General features: G+C 34.9%; 1 protein-coding gene across 3 annotated transcripts; it reads left to right on the top strand.

The window, feature by feature from the left end:
- Nucleotides 1-1,096: 1,096 nt before the first annotated feature.
- Nucleotides 1,097-13,121, top strand: LOC108807399 (phytyl ester synthase 2, chloroplastic). 3 transcript variants are annotated; one of them, XR_008934983.1, is made up of 13 exons: nucleotides 1,097-1,604; nucleotides 10,118-10,169; nucleotides 10,321-10,376; nucleotides 10,458-10,616; nucleotides 10,822-10,937; nucleotides 11,016-11,137; nucleotides 11,252-11,360; nucleotides 11,438-11,568; nucleotides 11,647-12,016; nucleotides 12,112-12,225; nucleotides 12,351-12,431; nucleotides 12,522-12,631; nucleotides 12,728-12,864. XR_008934983.1 is itself a non-coding variant. In XM_056987585.1 (13 exons), the coding sequence occupies exons 1-13, from the start codon at nucleotides 1,220-1,222 to the stop codon at nucleotides 12,916-12,918; spliced, it is 1,977 nt and encodes a 658-aa protein (XP_056843565.1). In that variant the 5' UTR covers nucleotides 1,097-1,219; the 3' UTR covers nucleotides 12,919-13,121. The 3 variants fall into 3 exon arrangements, 2 of the variants coding, with proteins under 2 accessions (XP_056843565.1, XP_018435182.1); XM_056987585.1 differs by having other exon boundaries at nucleotides 11,040-11,137; nucleotides 12,351-12,436; nucleotides 12,728-13,121; XM_018579680.2 differs by having other exon boundaries at nucleotides 1,098-1,604; nucleotides 12,351-12,436; nucleotides 12,728-13,121.
- Nucleotides 13,122-13,164: the final 43 nt, after the last annotated feature.

Here is a 13,164-nt window from a genome sequence, read left to right as displayed (position 1 = left end):
TAGTAAATAAGAGTCTAACATGACGGGTTTGACGTAAGATAACTGTAAATAGACGTGACTCACTCATGTCCAATACTCCAAACGAAGACGTTTCCACTTTCTCCTTTTTTTACCGGATATTTGTTAATGATAAAGGTATTACCGGATAAAATATGGGTTAAGTGTTACTTACTCCCTCCATTTCGAATTAAACGTCGTTTTATAGTAAAACTTTTGTTTCAAAATAAGTATTATGATGATTTCAATGCAAAATTTATTGACTTTTTATTATAAGCTATTTTCTATTGGTTGAAATCTGGTTAGGTGTATTAATAATAATGTTTTATCTAGTAAATATACAAACTTAAATATTTTATTAATCTGTGTGTCGAAGTTTAAAACGACAAGTAAAATGAAATAGGTGAAATATTTAATAAAGTCAAATCAATGCTATTTTCTTAATTTCAAGTTATAATTTGGTTAGTTGGCAAATTATCCTTAAGAATTAGGCTTGATACTTATTATCCGAAATTCGATCCAGATATCCGGAATGACCGGATCAGAATCCGGATATCTAGAAGGACCAGATCTGAATCCGAATGATAAAATGTTGGATCCATGTAAACCAAATCTAAATCTAGATATCTTAATTTCTAGTCCGGATATCCGAATCGGTAATTTTTATTGATAATTATTTGAAAAATAGGAAGATATATATAAACAAATTTTTTATTTTTTATATTTTAGTTTATATACTAATATAATATATATATATTAAAAAGTTTGTAATAGTAAACATATATATAAATATAAAATATTATATATACTTATATTTTAAATTATTGTTGATATTTTATATATTTTAATATTACTTTTAGTTATTCTAAAGATCCAATCTAAATCTAGATATCTACCGGAAATTATAATTTTTAGAAAGATATTTGACTCCCACATAGATTTATCGTTTTCAGTCTCAGACTCTCAGAGCATTATCAACAGTTAATGTACTCAGACAATGTCTCTCACCTAACTATATTAATAACACAGTCTCTCACCGAGCTATACCGACGTTTACCTTTTTTATTCTTTTATTGTATTTTTAATAGTGAAAAACTTCAGTTACTGCCACTGCTGATGAGTGATGATCTCACTTTCTACAAATAGAGAAAAGGAAAAAACCATCTCATTGTTTTTTTTTTTTGTTTAAACCCATCTCATTGTTCTCTCGAGCTTATCACGAATGGAGGTTACACTACTCGGCTCCGTCTACGGCCTCTCTCCCTTCTCGTTACAAAGAGTGTGCAATGCTGGTTTCAGCAGTTTCAAGTCAAACACACGACGACAAACATACAGAGTCACGGCCATTAACCCCGTAGAGTACTTGAAGACTCATGGAGGTGCTCGACGGATAAGAAAGAATGAAGATGGAGCGGCGGTAGCAAAGATGGTGGAGAGTCCGTATTCGAAAGTGGAGACGGCGAGTCCCGATCTGCATAAGAGCTTGTCGGACTTCTTGGAGGAAGCAAGAGATTTCGTGGGAGATGATGATGGTCCACCTCGTTGGTTCTCCCCGTTGGAGTGTAGCTCTCAGGCTCAAGGCTCTCCTCTTCTCCTTTTCATACCTGGTTCGTCCCTCTAAATCTTCTTCCACCCTATCTCTGCTTCCACTCTATCTAATACTCATTTAAAAAAAAAATATTTACGCTCAAGAAGTTTTTTTGTTATAATTTATATATTTTTAAAATTTTTCAACGAGTATATATAATTTTGTGAGAAATGTAATGTTATTCGTTGAATTATAGTTAGATGAATAGTTAATGATGTTTTTATTTATGAAATACAAAAAAAATATTCAAAAATATAATATGTTGTAAATTTTGTAACTATTTTATGTATAAAATTTAAAAATAATTGTCAAAATGCATATGACACAACTGTATAATTATGAAACTTGACATATTTAATATAGTTACAAAAAATTATATTACACATAATTAATAGTATACTCAAATACGATTATACAAAAAATATAAATATAAAAATTAAATTTCTCAAAATAAAATTATATTACACTAAATTATTATTATATATACTCAAATATGATTATACTTTTTACTTACAAATACTTAAGGTTGGACCATAACATTTATTTAACTTCTTATTTCTCCTATATATAACTAAATTAGATATTATTAAATATATACCATGTATTTCTTATTACTTTATATTTTCAGAATTAAGTATCTAAAAGATATTCTTAAATAACTTTTTTCTGAGATTGCATTTTAATAATATATTTTTATTTAAAATGTAAATATGCATTTCTTTTTAATATTTACTTTTAAATAATAAAATTCATAATTAATATTAAATATGATTATAAACGAAAATTAATTCATTTTTTATTTACAGAAAAATAAATAACATTAATATAGTGTTTGTATTCATATAAAATTATGTAGTGAATTATCTTATTTTTATAAAACTAAATTCGTATAAATTTTAATTTAAGTATTTATACTTTAAAAACAATTATTCTATAAAAATGCATATGTATATTTCTAATTTTAAGTAAATAAAATTTTGAATAAAAATTGATTCCGAAATCTAGTATAATTTTAAATCATCATCTAACAGAAAAAATATTTATTTTGATAACCGATAGACTCCAGACCAGAACCTAAACTAAGCACCGACACTGTATGTGACCAAACCGGACATAACATCTATCTTTTCCTCTAGACAGCATCAGTGGCAGAGGTAGAGAAAAAATTTAGGAGGGTCAATTTACTAATTAACATAAATCATAAGGGTCAATAAGCTTAAATTTGAAATATTTTTCCAGTTTTATTTTTTAGTTAAACCAAATAATCTTTTTTACATGAGATCCATATGGGTCAAATGACCCACGTCCCATAGTGCTGGCTCCGCCACTGGACAGCACTATGGTCAGATTTGATTTGTGAAGTTGACCCACACGGTTGATCCTCAACAGACAAGCCATATCTTTATAATGGCAACATCCAACATGAATGCAGCTTGATTGTTGATTATGGCCAGGACCGTCGTTCATTGGCTAAATTTTTTTTTGGAACACTGGCCAAAGATAAAACATGTAAATTATATTTAGGCCACTTTAAAAATAATATATGTAGCTTTTATAGAGTGGTTAGTCATCTTTGTACCTGGTTCGAACTAGACCACACACATTTTATAATATTTTGTTTCATTGCCAATTTTAATTACAACTATAAGGCCACATTACTTAGACCATCTCCAATGTATTTTGCTATTTTCATCTCTAAAATAGAGAAACTCTATAATAGAAGTGGAATATGCTCCAATGTATTTTTCTAAAATAGTAATCTCTATCTTATAGAGTAAAAAATAGAGGAATGCTATTTCTTCCTCTATAAATAGAGGAAAAAATAGAGATCTCTATTATAGAGGAAGAAATAGAGGTGGGTTGAAGCAATTTCACCTCTAAATGCTATTATAGAGGTGAAAATAGCAATGTGTTGGAGATGCTCTTAGACAAACTTTAAGCCTACTAAATGTTTGGAACAGCATTGACCATGGCTGATGATACCGAAGATTCCGTTTTTGTATAAAATATAAGTTTCTTGTTGTAAAGGAAGTGATTTCGTGTTATTAATCATCAGGACCGAAGGTCCATATTTATACAAGTTACAAAATGAGATAAATCTAAATCCCAAAACATAAGGGAATATAAATCCTAATCTATCTATGATTATGATAATCACTAATTACATATGGATAAACTTGAATCTTCTTGATGTTTATCTTCTTGGACTTGTCTCTATCTTCTTCTCCATTGGGCCGCCAGCTTCTTATCTCCTTGGGCTGGGCTTGAGTCGGGCCTGGTCATGTCTGGTATGACATAGACTTGTCTGGTCCGGTCCGTTTCGGTTCGGTTCGGTTCGTCCGGTTCGTCCAGAAATGGTTTGGTCCGGTCTGTCCGGTTTGGACAGAAATGGGTGGATCACATAATATATTCACAACACTCCCCCTTGATCGACACATACGTTTCAGGGTCAGTAACATGCTCTTAAGTTGCCTCGTTAAAACCTTTCTAGGAAAATCCAGTGGGATAAAACCATAGATAAGGAAAAAGAGTACAACGCATGAACTTATGAATAGATGTCATAGACATGCGGACCTTGTGGATACATTTTACCAAACTTAGAGTTTTGGTGTTGCCTCATTAAAACCTTACCGGTAAAACCCAATTGGGACAAAAACCAGGTGAAGGGAAAAGAGTACAACATGTACCACTCCCCCTGAATTGTACCTCCGTGCAATGTCTTTCAATTACTGTATAATTCATCTGAACTTGTTTCAGTGATCATGAGGTATATGTACTTATTAGTACTTCGTCCATTTCATAAAAATGATCAGATATGTTCTATGGTTCTTGACCAGAACATATGGACTTTCTATGGGAGTATTCATCCATCTTGAAATGGATCTTGACTTTAAATATTTTCTGTTCATCCTTGGTCATTTGAATTTATAAAATTTCGACAATGAGTATCATTTGTATATCCACGATTTGGATCATACTATTGCATATTCCGTACTTAGAGGTTAACCAAAGTTCTTCATGAAATTTCTATATATAGCTTACGCCAATAAACTTTCATGGCCGGCTGGAAGCCTTCCTTTGGGTCAACATGCCGTCCCATCCTTACTTGGTACTTTATGGTCGGATCATGACCTATGGGACGGGTCGGAATTGCCTAGGACCAAGGTGGTTTAAGGTCAGACTTGGATATGGATCCTTATGGTCGTGAATCTGATGGATTCATCACTTTATTACTTTGACCATATCATATCCAGTTCTTGGTATGTAAGATCATGGATCTCAATATATATTTATACGGCTGTGATCTTCATTCTAGATCATTTTATTTCTATTACAGCCTGTCCAAAATCAGTTGGACTTAATCATCCTTTCTTAGGTTATAAACACAAGGATTTTATTTCATAATTTATGGACTAATCTGAAATGTTCTTATAGAACTTTCTTACTAAGCATTTCTTAGTTTTATTTTTATGTGTATACACGTAGGCAGCTGCTTCTGTGATAGTCCATGAACAATGCAGGAACGATGTTGTTCTATGAGATTCACATTTCTCATCTTTTAGATCTTTTAATTCTCTTAAATCTCAGGTCATATGTACCTTTATATATCCAGGGATTTATCTATTGCTTACTGCGATTTTCTTATGTGTTTCCAGACATTATATTATATTGTGCAGTAGCTATCACCACATAGGAATTTTATTTCCTCCTAATCTGTTCCTTAGTCTCTGTGGATAACCTTGTGTAGTAAAGCCATTCATAGAATGCTCCATGCCTAGATATGGACGACCTCAACATGGTCATGTCCTTTCTCACGGTTTCATTCATCACAAGACTCTTATGTCCCTTGGTTAGATGGTCTCCGCATCTCTTACTCTTTACTTAGAACCCCACGTTCATTTCTATATTTATTTTACGAGTACTCTCATGTGTGGGTTCGAGATCCTCTTTTATTTCTTATTCTCAAGTGCTTTCTCATATGCATTTCTATCACTTATGTATGTGTATGTGTCGACACTTATATACTTGTTCCATTGCGTTTCATCGCGTTCCAGACATGTTCTAATCGATTAGAGATTATATTATCCAGGACCTTTACCATTGTATCTCGGCTAATCCAATTTACATGGCTTGGTACCTTAGATGTTCAGCTGGCCAGCATTTTTCTCTATGTCTGGTCTGGTTTCTTTAGTGAACTCGGATATATCATTTCTATGCACCTTTACATTCATTTCCGAGGTTCTTTATTTTATGGAACGTATTGATCTATCTTTATAGACTCTCTTATAGCAACTTGAATATGTCTCTACTATGACATTTTATTTTTCGTGGTGCTAAGCTGGTTATGACATAGTCATCGGGTCTGTTCTGTCTGGCTATCATCTTGTATGATTTCTTTCTTTGTATGGACGTCCAAGATTATATTCTATGGTCCGAGGATCTTGCCAAGACAATGGTGGTTCATACCAATCCATTTCTCTTATTCTTTCCAGCTTATTGTTTTCTCATTTTAATGAATGTTGGATAGACGGATTTATCTTGTATAAATCAATGTACTTTGGCCACAATCTAGTCACTCATATTTGGCTCATGGTTTATTTAAAAATCGTAGGGGAAAAACATATCACTTATCCAACATATATTCCCAATCTTATCTCATTTCCTTATGAGGTTTCATCCTAGACAGCACATATGTTTGTGGTGTTCTATTTATTTTATATCTTAGGATGGTGTCTGGATCATGATCCGTAATCATTTTGAGATGGGAATATCTATGCTTTGCTTAATGGCCTGATGCTTAATACTTCAACTTGTATGAATAATTTGTTTATGTCCCATGTCTTGGACTATATAATTTCGAATTCTTACTCTGTCCCTTGGACTATAATTTCGAATTTCTATTCTGTCCCAAGGCTCGGATCTATGGCCAATGGCTCATTTAGATTCATAAAAGAATTCTGTCCGAGTAGATTTATAGTATGGACATGTGTGGATTTGTCCTCACTTCCATTTCATGGACATACTATAATCTGTTAAAAATCTTGGGAATTAATCCATGTCCTTAACCAGATATCATTGTGACCTCTGTATGGAGAGTCAGTGAACTTATAAGTTCATACTTGGTCGAGTTTTGTAGTATCCGACCAGAAATATTACTGTGGACTGAGTCTCGACCATGACCATGGTAGGAACCACGATCACGGTTATTGTGGTTTCCATTTCCATGGTTGTTCGAGTTTTTATTGTGGTTATAAAAGGACAATGTGTCTGAGCTCTTATATCCAAAAGACTATGGTGTGTTCATGTATAATAGGGTTATCCTCTCTCCCCCTCATGAACATACTGGAATCTGTGGATGCTCAAGACTTTTCATAAATTTTTATAGTCTAAACCGTATAGGTTATAATTCGAAATTTATTCAGCCAGGTTATCAGGAACATGTTATAAAAATCATTTCTGTAAGAACACAAAATTATTGTGCCATTTCCATGATACCTTTTGGCCAATGAAGCCTCATGAGTTTCCCTTGTGTTCATACTACACACGTGAGATTTATGGGAGAACTCTTTTGTGCCTTTAAATCTTTGCATCAGATTTTAAGATTCAATTCGGATGGCTAATCCGGTCATACCATTAAGTATAATTTCGTGGCTATCCTTACTGGTTACCAAATGCCATGGTTCCTTATCATATTGATCATTTGGCATAGTCTAGATCAACATGGAGAATTTATTCTTGATCATTTATACCTTTGGCAATTTTATTTTTCATATAATTAGAAAGAACATTTATGTCCTTAGCCCATTCGAAACCATTCAAAATAAATTAATGGGGCTTTCATTTTGAGTGAATAAAACCGTCCCTCCTTAGGGTAATGCCATAGGATTTGTCTCTTCTAGACATACTGGTTTTCGAAATTTTCTTGTCATTTTTCAATCAAAGATTGTAATCAAATCAATTAAGATAAAAATTTATTAATGCTTTCCAGAGATGACAAGATAAAATAAAATGAAAACCAAATCATAAATAAAAATTCAGGATGTCAAAATAAAAATAAAACAAAACCGGCCATTCCTTTTTTAGCACTTTGGACATGGCTTACATTGATTCTTATTCAATGAATAGATCAAGCTCATTATCGACATGAGTCCACTTGGTTTGTTCTTCTTCACCAGCTTCAGGAATACTCAAATCAAAGTCTTGTCTCAGTTTATGTATGTGTAAGATATCATCAAATTGCTTGATGTTCTCTGCCTTTTGTTTTCTTCTTTTTCTCGATTGCCAACAGTTTGTCGAGTAGATCAAAGTAAGTAGTACACTTACTGGCGTGATATAATGATATCGCATCACTCGGATGGATAGTCTCACGAGTCTTGGTGAGCTTATCCCTGTTGGTTGTCGACTCTCCAAATAGATTGAGAGCGTAGGCGATTCTCATAAGGTCAGAGTCGTAGTCGTCCACTGATTCATAATCCTGGAACTTTATTTCTCGCCATTCCTTTTCTGCTTTATGCAAAAATAGTTCTGAGTATCTGTTGTTCAATGTATACCAGTGATAATGTGGATCATTGATGTAGCTGTACATCATTTTTAGATCATCACAGAGTTTATTCTTCATGATCTTGAGGGCATAAGACCTCTCACTCGCAGTGGTATCATTGTTGAACTTGGTACACTTCCAAAGTCCTCTTAACTTTAATCTTCCTGAAGTGTTCATGGTCCACTCAATGTAATTGTCTCCGGAGAGATTTAGGACACTGTAATCTGAGTTTATCGACATCTGAATTCATCACAAACAATGATCAGTTAGTTTCTCATGCCATCTGGCTATATAAGGAAACAATGTCATGCGCCCATTTAGGCTGCCAAGACCATCCGGTCATCAAATAAAATCAAGACCATTCGGTCACATTTTGATCAAGGCTACTCGGCCATATTATGAAATGCAATAACATTAAACAAGCAAATCATTTCAATACAATAACTAAATCGACCAGGATGCGAGCAAGAAACACACAGGAATCAAAAATAAATAACCGAAGGGTTTTAGGGTTTTATAAGTCGCATAGGTCGATGGTTAAACCAGGGTCGGATAGGTTCGATTGGGGTCAGTCACAAACCCGGTTTACCATAAGGTTAAGATGGTTTATAATTCTTTATAAATTTCCTTTTTTGGTTTCTGATTTCAAATTATAAAATTTCCTTTTCAAGGTTGGATTAAAAATCGATAACCAAAACTAATTTGGATTAGGAAAATATTTTAGGTTTTCCAAAATTCTTTTGCTTGATTCAATATCTTAATACTAGCAACCTAATGATCCGATTTTAACAAGCAATATCAATGGTGGTTTCAAGTTCAAATCGTAAACCTCTAGATCAAGCTTAGCAATCGGTTTCTAGGTCTCAAAGTATTAACCAAGTTCTATCAAGTTCTCAAAGGAAGTTTGGAGTTTGATAACTTACCTTAAACTCGATCGATTTGCTCCTTGACTTCTCTTTGAGAGCTTAACCTCAATGGATCTGACTTTGTTTTCCTTAGAACAAATTGATCAAAGAAAAGTTAGTAAGATCAAAAACAATCAGCTATAAACAAACTAGAGAGAAAAGTTTGCAGCCTTAGGTTTATTTTTGATGTTGACGGCGCGGCTTGTAGCTGTCGTAGAGAACGCGTCTGATCACAGATTGAGGTGAGGTCTGCGGCGTTGGATTCTTCTCGTCAATAGCTTCAAATGGATATGTCGCACGTCGTCTGGATCGTTATGGTTTGGGAGAACGATCGATTTGAGGTGAGTCTTTTAGAGAGAGAAATCAGGCAGATTAGGGTTTCCCTGTCCGATTGACTTGTAACGACGATTGCGGGCTCGTCCGATCTCGGATTGCGTCAAGATCTTTGGCGTTGGATTCTTCTCTCCAAGATCTTCAAATCGGTAGGTAGCTCGTCTTCTGGTTCCTCGTGGTTAGGGAGTTCGAGCTGTTTGAAGTCGGCGGATAAACTAGGGTTTTCTAGAGTTTTAGGTTTAGCTCGAGTTTTAGGTTAGCTCGTGCTGATAACGTGTTGTAAATGGAAGTGATTTCATGTTATTAATCATCAGGACCGAAGGTCCATATTTATACAAGTTATAAAATGAGATAAATCTAAATCCCAAAACATAAGGGAATATAAATCTTAATCTATCTATGATTATGATAATCACTAATTACATATGGATAAACTTGAATCTTCTTGATGTTTATCTTCTTGGACTTGTCTCTATCTTCTTTTCCACTGGGCCGCCAGCTTCTTATCTCCTTGGGCTGGGCTTGAGTCGGGCCTGGTCATGTCTGGTATGACATAGACTTGTCTAGTCCGGTCTGGTTCGGTTCGGTTCGGTTCGTCCGGTTCGTCCAGAAATGGTTTGGTCCGGTCTGTCCGGTTTGGACAGAAATGGGTCGATCACATAATATATTCACAACATTTCTATTATATTTTAGACATAATCTCATTAAATTTCCATGAACACTGAAAGGCTAACAAGATTAAAAAACTTGTAGGTATTGATGGTACTGGGCTTGGGCTCGTTCGTCACCACAAGAAACTTGGGGAGTGCGTAATTTCAAAATTTTCACTTCTTTAGAAGTTTAAAAATTTGCATTAGCCTTTTTCTCATTTTCGCAGCGTTCCTGCCTTTGTTTCTTGATACATGGTTTCTCTGTTTCTTGATATTGCTCACTTTGTTGTTATTGGCTTTGAGTAGGGTGTTTGATGTATGGTGCCTTCACATTCCAGACAGTGACCGTACTCCTGCTAAAGGTGCCTTATCTTGCTCCTTACCTTTGTTCGCCAAGAAGATAGTTTATTACTGATTAAAGACCTTTTGTTTGTGTGTTTCAGACTTGGTGAATATTATTGAGAGGACAGTTAGGTCGGAGAACCATCGTTTCCCAAACAGACCTATATATTTAGTTGGAGAATCTATTGGAGCGTGTCTTGCGTTAGATGTTGCAGCTAGGAATCCCAACATCGATCTTGCTTTGATATTAGCTAATCCAGGTACCAAAGTTCGGTCTTATATTTTCAGTACAATGTCATGATTCATGTACATCATGTACATCATCGTAGACATTGTTTTACCAAACGGAGTTCATACACTATTGGAAGGAGTCTTCTTGATTATAGTTAGAAAGCTGTAGAATGTTATACAACATCATTAAACCATGTTTTTTAATCTGTTCCTGGGACTTTCTTAATTACACAGGCGATTCATTGACTGCAAGGTTAGACGCTTTGACAAATGAGTTAGCAGTCCATCAGATGAGTGGAGTTAGTGGAGGGATGCTAAGAGATCTTTTTGCAGTTTCAGCTAATCTTCCTGTAAGAATACCTTCTTAGAAAACTCATTGATCTATACACATTTCTGTAAAAGATCCCTTACAAACATATATTTTTTAGACTTTGAGTAGGATCTTCCCTAAGGACACACTTCTTTGGAAGCTGGAACTGCTTAAGTCTGCTGTTGCATCTGCGAATTCTCACATATACGCGGTCAGAGCTGAAACACTGATACTTCTGAGGTCCAATAAGTTTTTCTTCTTCAAGTGTTCTTTAATCTCTTTGATTTGCAAGTACATGCATCCTACCTTAGATCTTATGTGTAATGTGAATATCTCTGGCTATGACTATTGCAGTGGACGTGATCAGTGGCTGCTGAACGAGGAAGACATTAACAGATACTCACGCACATTGCCAAAATGTATTGTCCGTAAGCTTAAAGGCAATGGACACTTTCTCTTTTTCGTAAGTGATCTCTCTTTATCCACTTAAGATGATACTCTTGAGTCAAGTCTTGATACTAACTACACTTTATATGTTAGGAGGAGGGTGTAGACTTGGTCACTATCATCAAGTGTACTTGTTTCTATCGCCGTGGGAAGTCTCATGATCACCTTTCAGATTACATTATGCCTACCAGATATGAGCTAAAGCAACAACTAGACAACCACAAGTAAAAAATGCTCAACAAAACAAATTACTCTTATCAAAGTACATTGTTATACTGAATGATATTTTTTCTGCGCTGCAGATTGCAGATAGGTGCTACTACTTCACCTGTATATCTGTCAACACTAGAAGATGGTAAAATTGTGAGGGGACTTGAAGGTATACCCTCAGAAGGACCTGTTTTGTTCGTTGGATATCACATGTTATTGGGACTTGAGCTAATTCCAATGATAAGTCAAATCTTGAAAGAGAGAAATATTCACTTGCGCGGTTTGGCACATCCAATGCTTTTTCTAGACGGCCAAGACGTGTGTGTCGACCCACAGATCTTTGACAAATTTAAGTTAATTGGTGGAGTTCCTGTCTCCAAGTTCAGTATCTACAAACTTCTAAGCTCAAAGTCTCATGTGCTTTTGTATCCTGGTGGTATCCGTGAAGCTTTTCATAAAAAGGTGTTTTTCTTTCTCTCACCGAGTTTTAAAAAATTAAAAAGACAAACGTTTGTGTTCCTAGACTTGTCTAAAACATGTAGTAAGAGACTTTGCAGGGTGAAGAATACAAGTTGTTCTGGCCAGAGCAACCAGAGTTTGTGAGAGTTGCATCTAAATTTGGAGCCAAGATTGTCCCATTTGGTGTCGTTGGAGAAGACGATATCTGCCATGTAAGATTTCTCTACTCAGCTTCTACAAAACGTTTTAGATATGTTTCGTTTACAGTGTCTCTCTCTCTCTCTGCACTGCTGAACTCTACTTTTAACTTTGATGGTACATTGGATGATATTCTCAGTTTGTCCTCGATTCCGATGATCAAAGAAACATCCCATTCCTAAAGGATTTTATGGAAGAGGCAACAAGGCAAGCTGGAAACGTAAGGTGCCTTCATTATCATATTTCTCATTGTGTTCCATTCAAGTAAAAACTCATATGAGAACTGATTTTGAACTGTCAAAACTGTTAGGGAAGGAGATGAGACCGAACTGGGAAACCAGAAATGCTATCTCCCAGTAATTTTACCTAAGATTCCTGGGCGGTTATACTTTTACTTTGGGAAACCAATTGAAACAGCAGGTTCATATATATATATTTGCTTACCCTTAAACCTGATCACTCTCTCTTGAAGCCTGAATATACTAGCAATGACTTTGTTTTTAATTTTCGTGGCAGGCAAGGGAAAAGAGCTAAAAGATAAAGACAAGGCTCAAGAGTTTTACTTGCAAGTCAAGTCTGAGGTTGAACAATGCATTGAGTATTTGAAAATGAAAAGAGAGAGTGATCCCTACAGACACTTGTTGCCAAGGATGATGTATCAGGCCTCACATGGCGGCTCTTCTGAAATTCCCACGTTTGATCTCTGAAATGAGGATCTCGCTTTTGATTATCGCATGGGATCGTTGTGGAGTTGGCTCGAATTTTTTTATATTTGTGTGTTGTATGACTAAGTGAAACTTGTTTTCTTTATTGGTATAACTACGATAGGTAAACTGAGTAATATGATTGTAAATTCTAAACTTTTGAATTTTACAAGTCATGGAGGTAATAAGACTGTAGTTTAATATTATTGATATGTTAATTATGATTTAATCGGAATTATTAAAATTCCA

Source organism: Raphanus sativus, chromosome 6 (assembly GCF_000801105.2).
Source record: "Raphanus sativus cultivar WK10039 chromosome 6, ASM80110v3, whole genome shotgun sequence".
NCBI lineage: Eukaryota > Viridiplantae > Streptophyta > Magnoliopsida > Brassicales > Brassicaceae > Raphanus > Raphanus sativus.
The sequence above is the reverse complement of the archived record's forward strand: the minus strand, read 5'-3'. Positions and strand labels throughout refer to the sequence as shown.